Consider the following 22,637-nt stretch of genomic DNA (forward strand, 5'->3'; position numbering starts at 1 on the left):
CTGTTTCAGTTTTGGTAGTTTATATGTTTCTAAGAATTTATCTATTTCTTCCAGATTGTGCAATTTGTTGGCATATAGTTTGTCATAATACTCTCTTATAATTGTTTGCATTTCTGTGGTGTTGTTTATGATCTTTCCTCTTTCATTTGTGATTTTATTTATTTGAGTACTTTCTCTTCTCTTTTTAAAGATTTTATTTATTTATTTGACAGAGAGAGAGGCAGACAGAGGGAGATGGAGAAGCAGGCTCCCTGCTGAGCAGAGAGCCTGACGTGGGACTCGATCCCAGGACCCTGGGATCATGACCTGAGCTGAAGGCAGATGCCCAACTGACTGAGCCACCCAGGCACCTCTCCTTTCTCTTTTCTTTTTGATAAGTCTGGCTAGATTTATCAATCTTACTCTTTCAAAGAACCAGCTCCTAGTTTCATTGATCTGTTGTGTTTTTTTGTAGATTTTTTTTCCCTATATCATTTATATCTGCTCGGATCTTTATTATTTCCCTTCTTCTGCTGGCTTTAGGCTTTATTTGCTTTTCTTTTTCTAGCTCCTTTAGATGTAAGGTTAGGTTGTATATTTGAGACATCTTGCTTCTTGAGGTAGGCCTGCATTACTATGTACTTATAAATGCCAATTTATATTTGAGGTAACTGAGGATTAGAGAAGTTTTCAGGTCCTGTCTGACACAACTGGTCTTTGGCTGAGTTGGGACTGGAACAGCCAATGTTGTCATGGATAATAGAATTGGATGTTGTTCTCCATCCTGTCTCCACAGAAATATGATTGCTCAGTATTATAGGATCCTGGAGATGCAAGGAAAGCCATAAGGTGGTGTGGCTGGGTACCACCTGGTACGTATTCAGAAGATGTTTGCTGAACGCATGGGTGAAAGAGAGCATGTGGGTTTTTAATTTTTCTATTAAGACTATTTTTTTTTAGAACAGTTAATGTTCACAGAAAAATTGAAGGGGAGGTGCATAGATTTCCCAAATTCCCACTTCCTCCACACATGCACAGCCTCCCCCGTTCTCACCATCCCCCACCAGAATGGTACATTTGTTACAGTCGATGAACCTACATTGACACAATGATAATCACCCGAAAGTCCACAGTTTACACTAGGCTTTATTTGGGGGAGGGCATGTGATTTTAGCTTGTCTTTCCTCCCATTGTTAAGAATCATATGTGTTGAGTTCAGTTTTCAGTTTTTAGTCATGGAGACAATCAGTTTGAACAACTGTCTTCGGTTTGTGTTTTTATTTTTATTTATTTATTTTTAAAGATTTTTTATTTTTTTATTAGACAGGGAGAGAGCACAAGCAGGGGGAGCGGCAGGCAGAGGAAGAGTGAGAAGAAGGCTCCCTGCTCAGCAGGGAGCCCGATGTGGGGCTCGATCCCAGGACCCCGGGATCACGACCTGAGCCGAAGGCAGACGCTTAACCGTCTGAGCCACCCAGGCGCCCCTGGTTTGTGTTTTTAAAATGGAGATTGTGACACACATATAGTCTTGAAAGTGGTTGTTAATACTGAATGAGAATGCAGTGGCTTGCAGCTAAAATGAGGAATTGAGATGTGGTGGATTCCAGTTAAATCAAAGTAATGATATAATTTAGCTTCTTGAACTGGCAGTCTCAATGTAACCTTTAAAAGTTTTTGCCAAGATGTAAGTGTACTTTGACTATCTCTCTGATCCCTGATACAGTTTTCGTTCTGTAAGAGTTCATGTTACACAATTGTAAATCAAAATTCAACTGAGTAAATTTTAAAGACTGTAGTGTCGTTATTCAGCAATTCACGAATTAGGCAGCATCCCATTTAGTAGAGAGAGAGAGAGAAGGAGCTCCAAAGAGCTGTTCAAAATGAACAGCTTTTATAGGCAGAAAATGGTGGGAAAAGGAAGTTTCTAGCAAAGAGTGGATTGTTTCAGACAAAGTTGCCTTTGAATGGGGTCGGAAGGGGTCTGCTGGTGGATTACGTCATGCCTGCTGACCAGGTAATTCCAGATTAACTGGTTTCAGCCTCTCTTACATTCCTAAGAGAGGCTGAAACTGCAGTTGGATTAGATATTGAGTCTTGGTTTGCTGACATGGGGCTTAGCACAATAGACTCCATTTGGAGACTGTTTACTCTCTCTTTTTTTTTTTTTTTAAGATTTTATTTATTTATTTGACAGAGAGTGACAGAGAGGGAACACAAGCAGGGGAAGTGGGAGAGGAAGAAGCAGGCTCCCCACTGAGCAGGGACCCCCCGACATGGGGCTTGATCCCAGGACCCTGGGATCATGACCTGAGCCAAAGGCAGATGCTTAATGACTGAGCCACCCTGGCACCCCTTTTTTTTTTTTTTTAAAGAATATTTATTTGAGAGAGAAAGGATAAGCAGGAGGGGCAGAGGAAGAGAGAATCTCAAGCAGACTCCACGCTGAGCACAGAGCCCCGGGCAGGGCTCGATATCACCACCCTGAGATCATGACCTGAGCCAAAACCAAGAATTAGCCATGTAACCGACTGAGCCATCCAGGTGCCCCGTTATCTCTTTTTTAATACAAGTATAAAGAATGGTTTGGTGGTGCTGGGAAGTTACAGTGACCAAAGACAGAACTGCATTTTGAGAAAGCTAATGCTTTTGAGAAATAATGCAATCTATGTAATTTTTCTTAAAAAATAAGCATGATTTCAAGGAAATGGAAGCAAGCTACTATCTTTAAAACTAGTTAACTGATGTTAGTTGGGCCCCCTTCACCTCAAAGTCTATATATTTGTCTCCCTTCTCAATTTGCAAGAATTGTAGATGCCCAGAAGTTTCCCCCCAAACTGGGATAGTGTCCAAGGCATACTGTCCAACAGCCCCTTGTACCTGGGTTCTGTGTGGCTCTCTCAGAACCACAGGGAGCTGGCCAATGTAGGGAACACCATACCCTCCAGTGCCCTGAGAAAATCCAACCCGACAAGCCTGCATGCGTACTAAGGACTTTACTGAAGACTGTGGCTATGACCCTATGCCATAGGGCATCAACCTTAAACATCCTCTGGCCACCCTAAGGCATTTTGGAGAGTAGCTCCTCCTCACTTCTTTCACCTCTGGTGGCCTCCTGCTCTGTCACCATACCCATTTGAGAGCAAATAAGACAATTCCTTCTTAACATCTGGCTAAGCACCCCTGTTCATCCACACCTTCACACCGGAGCTGGGGTGGGTTGTGGCAGCACCTTCCAAAGAAAAACCACGTTCTTTCTGAGTGGAGTGCAGGTGAATAAAAATCTCTCCACCTCACTATGTTAAATGTGCATTAAGAAGAAAATCTAAAGGAATATTGGGTTATCCCGGACACCTTGTGAGGTGAGACTAGACTATAACATTGTGGTCCTTTTTCTCCCCAGTGTGGTCATAAATTAGAAAAGAAATGGAAGTGTTCCTGTATTTGCAGTATGCCCAGATTATTACTTTTACTGAGAATTAATTGACCCAAAGGAAGGAGGTGTTGTTTTGTATCTGCTGAGAAATTCCTACTCTCTGGGTGTTTTCTAAGCATCTCAGGGACCTCACCAAGTCACAGGTGTAGTCTAAAGCTTGCCAGCATTCATGGTCTTCATCCAAAGGACTGAGATCCCTATAGGGGAGGAATGGATGGTGCAAACCAAGTCAAAGGAAACACAGGAAAAAGGATTTTGAAATGACTGTGACTTTCATAGGAGAATTTGAGGAAATGATTTCTCCTCTTAAAAAAAAAAAAAGAGGAAATAATGAAAATAGAGTTATCGGGTAGTTCTGGAAAGAAAGGTTTGGATCCCCAAACCACGGAAAGTCATATGTGTGGTGAGCATCCTGGGAAGGGCTGAGGCCGGCAGATGTTCTCATGGCTCGCTCTGTGGGAACCCAGGGGATGAGGGCACTGGGGAGTGAGCGGGAGGAGCATCCTGTGATTCTGGCTCCGGGAACGAGGAAACATGATGTCAGCGTGAGGAATGGAACGGTATAGAATTTGTGTGTGTGTCGGGGGTGGGGTGGGGGGGGATCATCATCCTGCAGCCGCAGTGACCATCCCGGAAGGAATCCTGCGGGAGAATGCAGGCCTTCATTAATCGTGGATTACTGAGCCTTCCAGAAAGCCATCTCCGTGAGCCTGCACTGGCCGGCCCTCCCCCTCACTGCGGCTTGACTTTTGTAATGGATTTCCCAAAGTCAGGAAGTGAAAACTAAGAATGTGGACTCCTAGGAGCGCATGCATAAGCTGTATTTCACGGTGCTGGACACGCCCTGCACTTGGAGCCCTGGTCCTTTCTAGCAACGCACGCTTTCTCTGAAGGAAGGTGCCCACTGCTCTCGTGGGCATCGTCTACTGTGGCTGAGTCGGGACCCAGACTCCACCGAGCTGCGACGGTGCTCCCAAGTCACCTTCCTTCAGGACGGCAGAGTCACTGTGTCCCCAGGGTGAAGGGGGGATCATTGTAAAGGATGGAGTGGGAAAACTCCTTATGCTGTGTGGTCGGAGCAAACCACTGAGGGGTGAAGAGGAGTCTAGGTTTTAAAATCTAACTTGCTGCTCTAAGTACATAAGGAAATTAATTCAAGAGGAAACAAAAAATAAGCAGTTTAGGATTGCGAGGTCTCTGGCAAATACAACCTCTTCATCCGGGGAAGCAGAGAGTCTCCTGTGTATACGTTTTCATTTTGAACACCTTGCTTTGGTCTTAGGATATGCCATTTTTTTTTTAAAAGTGAACAAAGCTATCTTATATTCTGATTTCAATCAGGGCTCATCCATCTTTTTGTTTCATTAGATGCATTTTGTATTTCAGAAATATATTTTCCCAAGCATTCTGGCTTTTAACACTTTGTTGGATTTTCCTAAAAGCCAAGGAAAATATTTTCTATTTCTTTCCTTCCGTTAATGTCTCCATGCAGAGATCTAAGTAAAATTGTGTCCTTGAGCAGAAAAAGATAAGATGAGAATTTTGGTTTGTGTGTCTGATGTGCTTTAACCTGGAAGAAGGCCCTTTGGTTCCTTCACTTTGTCCTATGTGGGAGACTTTTTCATCCTGTGGAAAGTTAGCCTTGGAAGGGACCTTGGCTTGATAGAGTCACCTCCTCAGATTGCAGAGATTGTCATTGTAGATGCATATGGTTTCCAATGGCCAAGGTTTGATTGTCAGTAAGAGAGAGTGGATTCAAATCAAATGGCAAAGTGTCTCTTTCTCTTCAACGTAGTTCTGGAATCACTTTCAGTTTCAAACTTTGTAGCCTCCATTGCCCGACTGATTTTCTGTTGCTACTTTCATAAAAAGCACATCTATTTACTCCCTGACTGATAGAAAAACAATAACAGTGGAAGCCAGAAGAAACCCATTTGTCACAAGTAGTTTCTAGAAAAATTAGTTTACTGTCTTATCAATCTCTAAATTAGCACGAGACTAAACTTTGTAGAAGTGAATTACTGTGTAAAAAGCAGGGAAACTTTGACCTGTGCTACAACATGGGCGAACCTTGAGGGTGAAGGAGTTCAGAACAGGCCATCCCAAAACGTGCCACGTTGGCATATTGATTATTTTGACCTGAAGGCAGTTGAGGAAACACAGAGACAAGAAGAGCTCTCTGTCTTCCCTCTTTCTAAAACCAGGTTTATAAGTTCCTGTCTCCCCTGTACCAGGATGAGGAGAACGACCGTATCACTTTAGATAGATGAGTCTGCATAAGCAAACCTTACTAGAATAGCCCTTACCTTCCCTCCGTTCCCCCCATATACTTCCTAGCAACATTCCCATAATTTATTGCCCCTAGAAGCCTAAACCCCTTTTCCTTGGTCTAGTCGCTTCACAATTTATCACCCTGTGTTAAAATGGTGGATAGGCCCCTGAGTCTAACTGCTTGTTTTCACTTTTTTCTGTAAAGCCTCCAGGCATGTAAAAAATAACAGTTTGGATATCTTTTCTCCTGTCTTTTGTCAGTTTAATTCACAGGACCCGGAACAAACCTAAGAGGGTAGAGGAAAAGTGTTTTTCTCTCCTACAAGGACATTATGCTAAGGGAAATAAGCCAGTCATGAAAGGACAGATGCTGTATGATTCCACTTCTGTTAAGTCCCTAGAGAGGTCAGATTCACAGGGACGGAAGTAGAATGGCGGTTGCAGGGGTTGGGAGGGCGGGGAGTAGGGAGTTAGTGTGTAACGGGTGCAGAGCTACAGTTTGGGAAGATGAAAAGAGTTCTGGGGGTGATGGTTAATACAATAGTGTGATTGGACCTAAAGCCACTGAACGGTGCTTGTAAAAATGGTTAAGATGGTAATTTCCTTTCTTTAGGGGCCAGGTTTGAATCAGTTACCCCTTTGCGTCCCGCTCCACTCGCCACCCACCCTGTTCCGTGGCGGACAGCGCTAATTCATCGGAGCAGTCTCCCCTGGATGAGGACCAGGAATGCTGCTCCACGGCTCCGCACCACCCTCACAGCTTTATCCTTCCTCTCAACACTCTTCCCTGGTTAGGATTTTCTGAACTTGGGGGGGAAATATGCTTCTTCAGCCCCCTGTTATCTCCTGGTTAGCACCCTATTTCTCATTTCCCATCACAAGCAAACTTGATGGGAGAAGTTTCGGGGGCTGCACTGTACCTCCTCTTGCTAATTTCATTCTTTATTCCGACCCAGTGTCCTCTCTCTCTGTTGATCTGAGCAGCACTGGCTCAGGTCACTGAGCATCTCCTTGTCTCAAAAACAATATCTCTCAGTGCTTCTGTTCCTCGACCGTCTCAGCAGCACTGGGAATACTTCTTTCCCTTTGCTCCTAAGAGAGTGTGATTTTCCTTCTCTCTCTCTCCAGCAGCATGCACTGGCCATTCTCTGCTTGCCCCTGGACCCATTTTCCATCCATCCCCATCCCGAATTTGCTCTAGGAGTCTGCCCTGGACCGGTTGTGATTTCATCCTTTCATTGTATTGATGAAACTGTGCTGTGCAGAAGCTTTTCAGTTTGATGGAGTCCCACTTGTTTGTTTGATGTTATGTGTATTCCACACATATGTTATACATATTTACCGCAGTGAAAAATGAAAAGTGAATTCCATGCCTGGAGGTGGAAAACTCGGAGTATTTCCTGAACGTGGGCCAACTGCATCTGCCTGGATGTGTGTCCTGACGCCCGCTGAAATGCCTTCTTGCTTGTATGCACGTGCTGGTGTTGTCCCAGATCGGTGGTTATCTCTTCAGGCCCAGGGCGCTTCCTACCAGAGAGAGGGAGGCACCTCTTCTTTCTGGCTTCCTTCTCCATCCTAACAGTCAATTCCAGTGGATACTGTATGGGACCACACACAAGAATGAAGCAAGAAGAGTTAGTTCTGGGGTTTTGGGGACAAGCCAATGCTTGGAGAAAGAGAGGAATTTACTAGAAAGTCTCTTTTTGGGAGATATCCTGGTCAAGCAGTTGTCCCAGCAGGGGCACAGGGGTTTAGATTTGTGCACTTTTAGTGGCATGTATTCAAAAAAGAAGTTCCAGGTGAACGCAAAATTCAGGGAAATGATCCTTACCTTGTAGGTCCTTACCTTGTAGAAATGATCCTCGGCCAGTGATGTGTGGTTATTTCTGAAAAGCCTTCTACTGGCAACGCGGGAGGGATGTGGGAGGAGAAAGAAGACAGGTGGGGGTGGGGTAGGAATGAGGAGATGAACAGAGGGGTGTCAGCTGCTCCTCCCACGGCGGCCTCGTGAGTCCCTGTCCAGGAGACACCTGTGATGACAGACATGCTCACACTAATCTGCAGGTGGCTCCTGAAACGTGGCCAGGGTGACTGAGGAACTGAATGTTCAATTTTGTTTACTTGTAATTAGTTTAGATTTAAAAAGCCCCACCTGATTAATGGCTATCTTCTTGGACAACACAACTCGAGGTCACCTTCTGGTGACCCGAGGACTCTGGAGCTTGATTTGGTTCTGGGGAGGCTCTGGAATTCACATCTGCTGGGGTTAGAACTGAGGAGCACTTGGGGCTTTTAATATGGACATTGGATTCCCCCAAACCTCATCAAAAGTAGACTTAGTATCATTAAGTTACTGTTTGATTAATCAATTATTGACTGATGTTCATTGTTTGTTGAGCACCTGCACTAGGACAGACGCTGTGTTTAAAAATGAGGACACTGAACAAGTGTGAATAGAGGCATGTTATGAAAGAAGCCTCACCTGTCAGTGGGAAGGAGTCTTTCTGTGGGGGAAGGGGGTGATGTCAGATGGAGGCAGTCATTTTGTCACATTTTGTTTTAATAGGGACATTTCAAGTCCTATGGTCCCTGAACTCTGATTCAACTTTTCTAGTCCTCCTTGCCGCCTTCCTTCTCAGTAGAATCTTCTGGGTTGACCTGATGTCTTGAATGGTGGTTGAACTCATAAAAATGGTGAACCCTTGTTTCACCACCCCCCACCCCAAAAGGGTTTCAGAGGGCGAGGAAGGGGAGGAGAGTTGAGAGGATGGGACGAAGAGCACTGGCAGAGATTGGGGTGGGCTGGGGCGGTGGGGCGGTGTGCTGCTGCAGCCCCCAGGGACCCCCGGGAGTGCCCGAGGCAGCTGTGGAGGCAGCTGTGGACAGGGCTCCCTTGAGGGACAGGATTTTGTTACAGTCTCTACCCAAGACTGGGATGGAAGCCAAGGCTGCAGCCTGAGTCAGCCTTCCAGCTCCAGCCCAGCACCGCCTTGACTCTGTCCCTTGGGCTGTTGGTCCTTCTGCTTGGCCACCCCCAGCGGGGTGCAGTTAGCTGATTCAGTAAGTGTCCGTGGGGCGCCTCCTGTGCGCTTACAACCCAAGGGTTCTTAAGGTAACACTTGGGCTACTTTGGGTCAGTTCACTCCCCCTGCCTGGCTGTCTAGCCCTTGGTTGCCTCAGAGGCTCCCGGCTCCTATGAGGAAGGAAGGCTGATGGGTGCCCTGAGTTTTGGGCTGCACGTCTCAACTCTGGCTGCACTTGACAATTACTGGGGGAGTTTTTGAAAGGTACAGATGCCTGGGCATCCCTGGCCCCAGGCCAGCTAAATTAGAATTTTGAACATGAAGACCTGGGCATTTTTTTTTTTAAAGCTCCCTGGCCAGGATATTGTCCTGCAGAGCACCGAGGGTTGGAAGGAGGGCCCGGGAATCCTGCTGCGTTCCTCCCATCCTCTGGAAAACCTCTTGGCTGGCTCTCGTGGAGGCGGGAGCCCCATTTCTGCAGGGAAAATCCCGGGAAAGCTGGGGGGGGCCGCATGCACAACCCTACCTCTCCCCCCGCCCCACCCCGCCATCGAGGCCTGAGAACCCATAGTCGCCTCTGGGACCCCTGTCCTGGTGCACAGAGCAGCCGGAATGTGAGCTTTCCCACGGCTGGAGGTGGCCGCCTGATGGCTTCCAGCTGTCACCACTAGCCAGGGAGGCCTCTTCCACATGCTGGACTCACCATTCTGTCAGAAATGCTGCCCACCTGAACTCGGCGCCGCCAGCCTAAAAGCCTACAGGCAGCCGATTAGGGTGGAGGGTGGAGGTGGGGGATGTGTGTGGGGCTGGAGAGGAAGACAGGAACTCCAGGGAACTTTCCTAAGTTATGAGCTGGCTCCAAACTGCTAACTGCCTTTAAAGAAAATAATGAGGTGTGTTGAAAGAGCGAGCACTTTCTTACACTCAGCTCAGCAGTTGGAGCCAGGGCCTCCGGGTGGGGAGGGAGTCGGACTCCAGCCTCAGGTTTTGCTCTCCTGGTCCCACTCAGCCAACATCCAGAAGGGTTTGCTGTGGGCTGTCATCTGCTGGCTCACGTACAACACCCAAGCGCAAACACATTTTCACATTCAGTCTTAAATGCTCAGAGGAACCAAGGTTTTCTGAGATTACACATTTTTGCAGCATTATGCTATACTTGAGCATGCAAAACAATGAAGTGGAATCTTCTTTCTTTCTTTCTTTTTTATCGCTTCTAGGACCACACAGGGAATTCTTTTGGTAGGTGGGGTGCTCGGGGTCTGGGCGCTGGTGTGCACCTGGCCCGGGTCAGATGCTCGGACAAGTGTTTGCTGAATGGGGATGGCAGCTACCCGCTGACCCAAACTTGTAGGGCTTGTGGAACATCTCTGGGTGGGTGCGGTTGCTTCAAATTTAAGGCAATCTCTGGAGTCACTGCTTCTGTGTGCTGGGAGGGCCGTCTGGGGTGCAGGAGAGAACACTTGGGTTTAAATTCCAGCCCTGGCCCTTCCTGACCGTTGGAACTTGGACAGGTCACTTGACCTGAGTGAGCCTCTGTTTTCCCATTTGTGAAAAGGGGAAACTAAATAGTTGGGCCTTAATGGGGGGTGTGGTGGCAATACCAGGGAACTAAGAGCCTAGAAGGGAGGTCTTGTCTTGCCCCACCCTTCTTTTCTGTTTCATTCATTGGGCTTTCTCTTCTGTTTTCCTTGAAAAAATCTCTCTCTGGAGCTTCTCAAAATCTGTGCATCCAGGTCCCACCGCAGACCAATTAAATCAGAACCTCTGAGAGTGAGACAGGGGCATTGGGTTGGCAGTTCTTTACGGTTGCTGGTGACTCTGATGCCTGGCCAGTGTTGCGAACCACTGCCCTAGAAGGGTCAGTGGAACTGGGACAGCGATAGGTGTTGGGACAGTAATGCTTGGGACAGTACTGTCCCCAGGGCCCAGAGGGTCACCTGGGGTCCTGTTGGTGGGAGAGTTCCTTATACATGAGGTTTTAGGGGTCATGGTTTTGACCCTCAGGGGCCAAAAACCCGTTACATTTAGTAATTTGCAATTTTCTCAGGAATGTGACTTTGAACTTCACCCACTACAAGGTGGGTGCCTGAGATGGAGTCACCTGGCTGGCACCAGGCCCCATGGGCCCCCCAACTCTCCCCTGAGCAGCACACAGCAGCACTAAGGAAGTGATAGAGAGCTGATTCCTTTCTGGAAATTGGCCCTCAAAGAGAAGGGCAGCTGCTAGTGCTGGTGTTCACAATGAAGAGAGAGGGAAGATGTTCTAGAGAGCCATGATTCCAAGCTGGAAGTAGAAGTTCGGATAAGTTAAGGAGCAGCTTGCCTCTGTGCTGTGAGCAGGGGCACCGGGGGTGTTGGATTCCTGCATCCATCCCTCTGAGTGTCCTGGGGCTGCTGGATTGCCACTCTCTGCTCCAGGCCCAGCCCTGGGTCTGGAGGACTTTATAGCTTATCACGAGTCTCAGTGTGATATGCACATGTATGGGGGGAACATGTACTTTTTTTTTTTTTTTTTTTTTTTTAGAGATCGGACAGGGAGGGGCAGAGGAAGAGGGAGAGAATCTTAAGCAGGCTCCATGCCCAGCGTGGAGCCCAACAGGGGGTTTGATCTCACGACCGTCCGTGGGAGGGGAGCTGGGTGCGGGAGGATCTAAGAGATGGAAGGAGGCCAGTCTGATTTGGGGTGAACCCCAGGGGGTCAGGGCTGGACTGAAGAGACCAGTCGTCCCCTCTGGGTCAGCTTGGAGAAAGTAGACAGGGGCTTGGATCCTGTTCATTCGGGTCCAAGTCAGGGAGGGCCAGGGGCTCTGGCGACTGCAGCCAGTAAAGAGAGATGCCACGCTTTTCTTCGGCAGGTATCGTGTGAACTTCAGACCCAGATACGTCACCAAGTACAAGACAGTGACACAGTTGGAATGGAGGTGCTGCCCCGGCTTTAGAGGGGGAGACTGCCAGGAAGGTCCCAGGGACCCTGTGAAGACTCCCCGCCCCACGCCCGCCCGGCCTCGAAATAGCATGAAGAAAGCCACAGGTAACTTCTTTGTACTTTGCTGTGGGTGACCACCTCTGATCTTTCCAGTGCTCCTGCAGACAGTAGGATTTATGATTTTCAATGGCAATCTGTCCAAGGTTCAAGTAACACGCATATATGCCTGCAGTAGACACATGTGGCATGCAAAGTTATTTGCAAAAGCAGCAGCAATTAGAGTACAGATCTTTTCTTTTGCAAGTAAATTGCTTTGTTAGGGCCAACTTGTGAAAGCCAAGAACTTAGCAATCAGTGTAGGGGATGGTTTCAGACTGGTGTAGTGTGCAGAACATTTGAAAAGAGATTCAGATGTAGTGATGCTTTGTTTGTTCTTGCTTTTCATCTACAAGCTCCCATAAATCTGAATTTGAAGGAACTAAATTGTTGTTTTTTAAATAGGTAAATTAGAATCATTGTCATTCTGTTTGGGGTGAGATATTTGCAAAGCTAAGACAGAGAGGCATCCAGTGAAGTTGTTCTTAAATTTGTTTCTAAATTTTTTTGAAGTAGCACAAATTCAGTGAATAACTCAGAAAGCAGTGATAATTTTCACCTTTGCTTTTAAGTTTAACATTAAGTGACTGACTTCTATGGATAAAAATTGTCCTTTTATCTTTCCTCTTTTTTAGGTTGAGTGAGAATAAATGTAACCTAGGTTTTCTCATTAATTTGACGGTTGTCTTTAAATGATTGTATTTTCGGGCACCTGGGTGGTTCAGTTGGTTAAGCGACTGCCTTCGGCTCAGGTCATGATCCTGGAGTCCTGGGATCGAGTCCCACATCGGACTCCCTGCTCAGCGGGGAGTCTGCTTCTCCCTCTGACCCTCTTCCCTCTCGTGCTCTCTATCTCTCATTCTCTCTCTCTCTGAAATAAATAAATAAAATTAAAAAAAAATGATTGTATTTTCCCATGAAGTATTGTCAATTTTGAAACTTGTAGTGTTTCCCAATATTGTCTGTAAAATTTTAAAATAATTTTTATGAAAAAAGTAATGCATATCAATTAAAGAGTGTTTATAAAGTTATAGGGAAATACTTAGTTACACATAATCTCACCGCCATATGATAACTACTGCTAACATTTTGTTATCACCCATTACTCTCTTTCCTATGTCTGCACATACATTTTGTTAAAGAAAAATTCATTTATTCATCCCACAAATATTTATTGAGCTTCTATATCTGGCAGACTCTATCCTAGATACTTGGGAAAAGTGAAAAACAGGGCAGACAGTCCCTGAACTCAGAGAAGGCAGACATCAGACAAGTAATTACAATAAGTCATCATAGATAATATGGGGACACACAAAGGGGTCTGTTGGATCATAATAGTTTACTTTTGTTTCATTTTATTTTATAAAAGCTTAAGCCTGTATGTCGTTTACTGAGTCGAATAGCTTAAAAGGACTATTAGGAGAACAGTGACCCTCCTTCTCCCCCGTTTTCCCTTCTCGGAGGTAATTCCTTTAAACTGTTTAGATTGTCTGTTGGAACTCACCTCCATATCTATTGACCTCTCATTATGGAAGGTGAGGGTTTGACTCCTTTTCATCTGCTTTCCAGCACATGGCTCCCATACCCTCATCCTTTCTGTACAGTTTATACCAGGTTTTTAATTTATTTAATACATATTGTTTACATTGTAGTAACTGTATAGATAATGTTTACAGCTGAGCCATGTAGTATACTATGAATCTGTTGCCTTTCCTATACAGCTTTATGGTTTCTTTAGAGTTTGTATTTGTCTTATATTTTCCTTTGTTTTGTTTTTTATGTCTTTGTCCTTATTTCAACCCAAACTCTCCTCTGGGTGATTATCTAGATGTCATTTCATTATGTTCAGACACATCAGTGTCATCTTCCTGAAGCATCCTCCTAGAGATTTCTCACCTGCCCCACCTGGTCAGCTTCTTTTCCTTGTTCACAGCTGCCAGCCTGTGATCTTAACTTGTCTCTCTCCCATTGATCCCCTCTTTCCTGTACTCCCTGCTTGTTCTCAACTTACTCCCTTGTTTTGGTAAAGCACATCCTCCAGTAGTTTTATGAGAAGATTGTATGGGAGGTACACTTTCTATTATTTTATAGTCTGAAAATATTTTAATTCTACCTTTAGAATTCTAGATTTGAAATAATTTTCCTTCATAATTTTGAAAGCATCACTCAATTTTCTTCTAGCTTTCAATACAGCTGTTAAAATGTCCAAAACCATTCTGATTCCTAATTTTTTATACGTGACATGGTTGTTCTGTTTTTTGTTTTGTTTTGTCGTCTTAGTGGGATTTCAAAAGGGAATGAAAAGGAAACGCTTATCCTTAATCCACTGTCATTATAAAGAACACACTATTTTTTTAAAGATTTTATTTACTTGAGAGAGAGAGTGCGTGTGCGCACTCGAGAGTGAGCACAAGCAGAGGGAGGGGGAGGGGGGAGAGGGAGAAGTGGACTCCCTGCTGAGCACAGAGCATGACGTGGGGTTCATGGGGCTCTTTCCCAGGACCCTGAGATAGTGACCTGAGAGGAAGTCAGAAGCTTAACCGACTGAGCTACCCAGGTGCCCCAAGGACATGCTATTTTTAGAACTTATTTTTTAACTTAATCTATAATGAACAACAGCTCATTAAATAATTTACAATATCATTTAATGGCTTTTGAGAGTGTGATTATTTGAACACAGTCCCCTACTACTGGTCACTTAGGTCGTTTGCAGTTTTTCAGTATTATAGATACTTTTTGAATAAACATTTTTTCCTCTTAATATTTTAGATTCATCCTTGATTATTTACTAGAAGTGTAATTTCAGGGGCAAAAGGATTCTGAGATTTTGATACATACTGCCAAATTATCCTTCCAAAAAGTTGTAGCAGTTTCCATAGTCACCAGGAGTATGGAAAAGAAGCATTTCCTTACATTCTGATTTCCCCCCCATCTCCTGCCCTTTCCTTTTAGTTCCTTTGCTCAGAATGGCATTTCATCTGTATGTGATTCAACAATTTGTTTTTTTCTCCTAGTGGCTTGAGGTAGAACAAATTTTTCAGTGTGGAAAATAAAGTATTCTTTATAGTTCTCTGCTTGGGAGTTTGGCCATCTGAATTCCAGTCTTGGTTTTAACACTAAGTTGATTTTAATGAATAATAGCTGTGGTTATGATTGTGTACAAAAGTTTAGGGGAGGAAAAAACAACAGTAAACTCAAATATCTGCAACGTTCTACATTTACTTCTAGTGTTTGTTCAGTGTACCTTAATGCATTTTACTTCATTGTCATCTATATTGTGTTTGACTTTTTCCACCTGTCAAGATAGTCTCCATATCATCTGTGTAGGCTTGTCAATGTTAGCCCCTCCTTTTTTTTTTTTTTTAAGATTTATTCATTTCAGAGAGAGAGCGAGCAGTGGGAGGGGCAAGGGGAGAGGGAGATAAGCAGACTCTTCACGGCGCAGGGAGCCCAACGTGGGTCTCAATCCCAGGACCCTGAGATCATGACCTGGGCTGAAATCAAGAGTCAGAGGTTTAACTGACTGAGCCACCCAGGTGCCCCTGTTAGCTCTTTCTAGTATTCCTTGTATCCTACTGTGTGTTCAGGGGGCATGGTTTGCTTCTAATCTCCTATTGCCTCAGGTTTCAGTAATTTTCTTTTTGTCGAGTTCAACAATCTATCTGTCACTTTATTTTCATTTTTATGACTCATCACAATCATCTTTATAACTTTTTTCTTTTGGACTATTTCCTTGGAGGTATATTTCTCAGATTATCAAAAATTCAATGTTTATATTCTTTGATTTAGTGAATCTTAGTCTATATGACCATGTGGCTTTATTGTTAGGAGATGCCAACAGAATCACTGCTGTATTTCTCTTTTGCTTTTAGTTTCCGGAACTGCATAATGGTGGTAAACAATGTCTATGAGACTCCTTTAGCCTAGCGATGCTAATAAAAGTAAAAGAACATTTAGGAGTTGCTTGGGGGATAACTTACTGCTTGTATGATATCATACCACCCAACAGCTAATGGGTGGATCTTGCTAAAGTGGCTTCTTGTGGTTTTATAGAACAGAGCCAATCACTGGGGTGTAGCTGCTGCTCACTAATGTGGGAACAATGTGTCCATATGACAGAGTAGATTAAGAATATTTCCCTTTAGGGTGCAAGAAACCACTGACCGTCTATTATGTGCCATGTACATATTCTCTTAACCCTAGGAGGGAAGATAGTACCTCTGCTTCAGAGATGAGGGGATTATAGTTCACAGAAGTTAATTAACTTGCTCAAGGGCAGACAGTAAACAGCAGAGCCAGACTGCAAGGGGAGGTCTCTTTGACTCAAAGCCCACTGTCTTTTTCGCTCTACCACGATTGCCTGTGGTTAGAGGGGATCTATAAGTGAAGGCTTAAGTGTATTCCTCAAGTACCCTGTTTATTGGCTTTGCAGAAAATGGGAAATGGTAGAACGTGTTAAGTCATATCCGACTCTTCCTTTGTAACAGATAATGAACCAAGCCAAGTCTCAGAGCCCAAGAAGACTTTGTCACCAACTCGTGCAGCGGAACCAAGCCAAACGGTAGATCCCAAACAGGAGCCACAGGAACTTCAGGAACAGAAAATCCAGGTGCTTGAAGAGAAGGTTCTCCGACTCACAAGAACAGTTCTTGATCTCCAGTCTTCCATTGCTGGAGTGAATGAAAACCTCAAGCATGCCATTCAGGACGATGCTAGCAAAATGCTGGCATCGTGGCTCAGTAATCTGCACCCCCAGCCGGTGCCTGACAGTGCTGTTGGCGGAGACACAGAGACCATCCAGCTTCCTGATGTCCTCAACAATAAGGGATCTGGCATGAAGGACATCAAGTCTGAATTGGCTGAGGTCAAGGATGCTCTGAAGAACAAGAGTGACAAGCTGGAAGAGCTGGATGGGAAGGTAAAGGGGTATGAAGGACAGCTCAAACAGCTCCAGGAGGCTGCCCAGGGCCCTACGGTGACCATGACGACCAATGAGCTCTACCAAGCCTATGTCGATAGTAAGATTGATGCCCTGAGAGAGGAGCTCATGGAGGGAATGGACAGAAAGCTGGCCGATCTGAAGAACTCATGCGAGTACAAGCTGATTGGTCTCCAACAGCAGTGTGATGACTATGGGAGCAGCTACCTAGGAGTGATTGAGCTTATAGGAGAGAAGGAAACAAACCTGAAAAAAGAAATAAATGATCTTCGAGCCCGGGTACAAGATCCTTCAGCTCAGTCAAATTGCTGTGGTGGTGAAAAGAATGGTGACTTTGGGCAACAGATCAAGATGTTAGACCAGAAAATTGAAAGAGTTGCTGAAGCCACCAGAATGCTGAATGCACGACTGGACAATGAATTTGACCGCCTTGTAGTTCCAGAGCCAGATGTGGACTTTGATGCCAGATGGAATGAACTAGATGCAAGGATCAATGTGACAGAGAAGAACGCGGAAGAACATTGCTTTTACGTTGAAGAAACCCTTCGGGGGACCATTAATGGTGAGGTAGATGACCTGAAGCAACTTCTTGATCAGAAAATACAGTCTTTGGAAGAGCGTCTGGGGAGTGTTCTCCTGGAGGTGGCCAACAGCACTGAGGCAGAACTCAGCCCCCCAGCCTCAGCCTTACCGGGTGTGTCAGGGGCTGGGAACAAACAGGTCCTGATAGAGTTAAATCACCTGAAGAACAAAGTTCAAGTTGTTGAGGATATTTGCCGGCAGAACTTTCAGAGAGAGCCTCATGGCATAGAAGATACTTTGTCAAATGGAGAAGACCACATAACGGGTGATAGTTTGAACCTTTTGAAATCTCTGAATGACACGTTGCATAGGAAGTTTCAAGAAACTGAACGTAGCATCCAGAAACTTCAACAGGATTTTAGTTTTCTTTATTCTCAACTAAACCACACAGAGGACGATGTGAATCATCTGCAGAATGAGCTGAGCAGCTGTAGAGAAGGTAAAAGTGCTGCAGTGGGTGGGTTTCCTAAGGGGGGCGAGCAAGGAAGGACAGTGGAGCCCCTCCCATCTCCCTGGGACCCCAAGGCTCATTGCTGCAGCCAGCTGGAGGAGAGGTGGCAGCACCTGCAGAACCGGGTCCTCTCTGAGCTGGACACTTGTAGGGAAAACACGCACGGGGTCCGGAGGGATGTCTCTGTGGTTGAGAGCAGGGTATCTCAAATGGAGAAAACCTGCAGCAAGCTGGACTCCATCTCAGGAAGTCTTCAGAGGATCAAGGATGGGCTCAACAAGCATGTCAACAGCCTCTGGAGTTGTGTCAGGCAGATGAATGGGACACTCCGGTCACATTCCAGAGACATATCTGGCCTGAAGAATTCAGTCCAGCAGTTCTATAGCCACGTTTTCCAGATTTCTACCGACTTGCAAGATCTGATCAAATTTCAGCCATCAGCAAGTAAGTTGACCTTTACAATTCCATTTCTTGCATTTGCAATGTTTATCATGCTATATTTTGGATGGCCCATGGGATTAACTACATCAGTCCTCCCCAAAGTGTGGTTCATAGATTGGGGTGCCAGTTTGTGAATCACTGGTGCTGACTGGCAGTGAGATAAATACCCACATTGAGAGTATTTAGAAACTTCTATTGAAAACGGTTGGACTTCACTGTAGCATTCAAGCACACTGTCTGTGCATTTTACAGAAGTACCAGGACAACAGATTGAAAATGAAAAAGGAATACTCCTTCACCACAGGAAAGATGGCAGAATGTTGATCTGTGTAGACCATCATGTTGGTGAGCTTAGAGTTGGGGTCAGGTTTTTGGCATGACAGCTTGGAGCAGTGGATATTGTTGTCCCATCTTTTAGGGAGTCTCCTGTATGCTTATTGGCTCACTTGTCTGCCAACCTCGCTTTTTGTTTGCGGGTGTCATTATAATCTGTCCTCATCAGCTTCGGGCTACCTCCTATTCCCTGAACTCTAAGGCCTAGATGATGGCAAGTGGAATACTGCCCTCTTCCTTTCCAGAGACAGAGACAAGACCCTGGACGAAAAGCATTTTAGGGGCAGTAACTGTTGAAGGCGGTGTAGTGCTTAGAACAAGGAAGCACATCAGCTGTGCGTGGGACAATGCTTGCTGCACATTAGATGCTCAGCAAATGTTTGTTGAATGAATGAATGAATGAATGGTTCCTTAAAAACATGAAGAAATATATTCAACAAAGTTCGTTTCTTTTCTTACTTGAGGGTTCAGCCCATCCTCCCTGAAGGACAGAGCTTCTCTTATACCTGGATTCTTTCATTTAGGTAGTCTCAATAATGAGACAGCCTTTTCTAAGTGGAGGCAGGGAGGGAAAATGAGTTCACATTTATTGAGCACTTTCTGTGTACCAGCACGGTGTTGGTTCCCTCAGGGGACATGTCTTAGAGCCCCCCAGTCGCCTCATGGGGAAGGCACACTACTTTCCCAAGGGGAAGTGTATCCAAGGGCATACAGCCAGAAAGTGGCGGAGCCGGGATGGGAACCCTGGGTGGGCTGCATCCAAGAATTGTCTTCCAGTCCAGAGCACATCTCCTTTGTGTGACCCAGAGTTGAACACAGATTTACTGGGTCCAAAAGGACTTGTTGAGAGCCAGCTGTAGGCCCAGAAGGACCCCACTTCCTGATTCGCCCTCTCCCTGTTTCCTCCTCTCTTGCTTTTTGGGCCTTTATCACCTTTTTCACCTTGCTCAGCTCCAGGTGACAAAGGCCCTCACACGTTGAGCTGAGATTTTTATAGCCTGGATGGAGTGAAGCCTCTAGGATTTTATGTCCAAGCTGAGACATAAAACCCAAGGAGGGGAGGGCTGGAGCATGAGAGGCAGATGAGCCATGGCGAGTCCCTGGTAGGTCCCCAGGAGGCTGGAGGGTCTGAGGTAGTCAGGTGGGAAAATGCTTTGGATGTTCCCAGAGATAAGACGTTTGTAGATAAGGAGGTACCCAGGCCAGCGAGGACCGGGAAGCTGGCCTCCACCCCAGTGCTGGGCCCACGACACTACACTATTTATAACCCTCCCCTCTTCCCAGGCCCACACAGCTCCTCTATCTCTGGAATGTTGAGTAAAGGTCACAACACTGTGTGTGTTCATAGAACGATTGTCCTTGGGGTGACAGGGCTGTCTGGACGGTGCTTTATAATAACAGATTAAACCAGATATTTCCAGTTGATTTGCAACTCCCAGGCGGTGTGGGAAGCTGTGTTAACTCCTTCACACTTGTCTGTTGAAGGAGGAGTCAGACGTGGACGTCTTTAAAGACAATGTAGCTTCTAAAAGATTATCCTTCTGGAATGAATTCATTGCTGTGAATGTAGAATGTGTGGACTCTCGAGAATTCCACTGATTGAAAAGAACCAAAAATTAACAAGCAGGGCTCTCTCCTTGTCCTGTATATAGCACCCCAGTCCGGGAGGTCTGGAGCCTGAGTAGCAGAGGTCCAGGGGCAAATCTGGAGTTAAGGTCACAGTGAAAGTCACACGTTGGCCAGTTAAAAGTCAACAGAACGTTTATTGAGCACCTGCTGTGTGCAGGGCTCTGTGAGAGACATGGAGAGAATGAGTAGCAAGATCCTGACCCTCAAGGCATTTTCAGTCAGAGTGGGAAAGCCACATAGGTCTGCAGAGAGAATGAATGTGATAGCAGGTAAGGCCCAGCCGGTGGTGTAGGCTTTATCCTTTCAGTTCATAAAGTCTCACTGAGCCTCTATTATGGGGTAGTTAATGAGCTACGTGTGTGGAGTATGTGGATGATGACGCACATGACAGTGACAGTCTGAGGGCCAACAAGCTGACAAAGGGATGGTCATGGGAACGGGGTGTGCATAGGCACACTGGGTGTGTGGAGAGGCACCTGTGGCCACTGTGGAAGTCGGGGGGGCTCCTCAGAGGAGAGAGCCCCTGAGTCAAGCCTTCAAGGTTGAGTAGGTTGAGAGTTTAGAGGTTGGAGGGGTGAAGAGTGAGGTGGAGTGATAAGAGAAGCTGCTGGAAGGAGGTGTTACTGGAACTGATAATGAAGGGATGGGTGGGGCCCAGAAGAGGAGGGGAAGGCATACCTGGTGAGGAGTTGATATGAATGGGTCAGTTATTTATTGCTGTGTAACAACCTACTCCAAATCTTGGGGGCTTAAAGCAACAAAGATGTATTGCTTTCCATTATTCTGTGCATCAGGAACTCGAGGGGGGCTTGCCTTAGCTTGGCTCGGTGGTGGTTCTCCATTTGGCATCAGCCTGAGTCAGTCACTCAGCTGTAATCAGCTGGCAGCTGGCCTGGCGGCACTGGAAGGTCGGGGGTCCTCCCTGTCGCCATTCTCTGTCTCTCTCTCCATGTGGCTAACTTGGGCTGCTTCACAGCATGGCGGTCTCAGGGGAAGTCAGACTCACTACATGGTGACTGGCTCATAAAGGAAAGTGGAAGCTGCCGGGCCCCTTCTGGGCATGGCAGCCTGTCTGCCACATTCTGTTAGTCAAAGCAAGTCAGCTCCTGAAGGGGGACGTGGTTTGTATGCGTTGGGAGGGAAGGAATATTAATGGTAGTCATCATGTCTCCCTCAGGGAGCAAAGGCCCAGGGATGAGGGTGCCTGATGTAGGTTTGGACCCGTAACCAGGTGGCTGGACTGCCTGGGGAGGCAAAGTCCGGCCTTTCCACCCAGGGCACTGCCCTGTTCTCCCATGCCGTTCTTTTCTTCAGAAGCATCCCTAAGGGGGCCTGAATTTTCCAGAAGGCAGGCAGTGTGGGGGCTAGGGGCATCATATAGCTCCAAGTCTATTTTGTCTCCTTCCCATTAGTGCAGATGTTCTTCCCTGGGGTTTAAAAGGGACTCTTGAAATTATTTGCAAATGTTGGCTGGTTTTTTTGGACCAAAGGTCCATGGCTTTCATCTAGGAGGCAGAAGAGGTGCCTAGCTTCCAAAAAATGAAGAACCAGTATCTCACCTTAAGCTCAGTAAAGTGGGTGTGATGCCTCTCTCCTGGCCCCCTCCATCCCACCCAGGCACTCCCATCCTCATTTATTCAACTGACACAATCTTAGCCACGTCCTGGTGCTGCAGTGCCTGTCCTCACGAATGTTACACTCTCGTAGGGAAGACAGACAATGCACAGCCAAGCAAACAATGATCTGATTTCAGCCAGTGATCAGTCTGCAAGGAAAAACACAACAGAGTAAATTCATGTAGAAGAGGAGACAGCAATATGTTTTAGGTGAGTGGGCAGGGAGGGTTGCTCAGTGGAGAGGACATCTTTGCGGAGCCCTGCAGGGATCTGTGGGAGGTGTCCCCCGCAGACAGAACAGCACGTGCAAAGGCCCTGGGGCAGTAATGAGTTTGCCCTGTTTGAAAAACTTAGAATGCTAGTTTTATCAAGTATATGAACAAAGGGGGTAAGTCCTAAGCACTAAGGTCAGAGAGGGGGTAGGAACCAGATCATGTAGGATTTTATAGGCTATGGTAAAAGATTTGAGTTTTAAGTATGATGAGAAACTATCAGAGGATTTTGAGCCAGCCAGTGTTTATTATTTCCCAGGTTTGCAATCCAGCTATCTTCATGCTTTCTCTGGGACTTTGGGCAAGTCATTTATCTACCTAGTTACCTCACTTTCTGCATCTACTAATTGGAAATAATGACACTTACCTCAAAAAGTTGGTTTAAGGAGGATTAATACTCATAAGGAGTGGAGTATTAAACAGTGCCTGGTCCCTGGTAATCACTCAATCAGTATTACCTATTATTTTAACCCTCTGTCCCCTATAATAGATGTTTACTCTGCTCCTGGCTGAACTTTTCTCCCTTTCTCTTCCTACAAACCCCCAGGCATCCAGCCTCAGGGGAGCCAGAAGAGCCTGTCCACAAAGCAGACATGGGACGAGAGCCCTGCATGTCGGGCTCCTGGCTGCTCCGTGGAAGGCTCTG

The 22,637-nt window shown here is 46.0% G+C and overlaps 1 protein-coding gene across 1 annotated transcript in view; it reads left to right on the top strand.

Annotated features, from left to right (window-relative positions):
* EMILIN2 (elastin microfibril interfacer 2) overlaps nucleotides 1-22,637 on the top strand; it is a 49,144-nt gene that overhangs the window by 14,982 nt on the left and 11,525 nt on the right. The window contains exons 3-4 of the mRNA XM_025886448.2: nucleotides 11,562-11,737; nucleotides 16,216-18,144. Of these exons, the coding sequence (XP_025742233.1) occupies nucleotides 11,562-11,737; nucleotides 16,216-18,144 (2,105 nt within the window). The remainder of the gene's footprint in view (nucleotides 1-11,561; nucleotides 11,738-16,215; nucleotides 18,145-22,637) is intronic.

This window comes from Callorhinus ursinus, unplaced genomic scaffold (genome assembly GCF_003265705.2).
Source record: "Callorhinus ursinus isolate GAN/ISIS: 27379988/994484 unplaced genomic scaffold, GSC_fseal_2.0 scaffold11, whole genome shotgun sequence".
Classification (NCBI taxonomy): domain Eukaryota; kingdom Metazoa; phylum Chordata; class Mammalia; order Carnivora; family Otariidae; genus Callorhinus; species Callorhinus ursinus.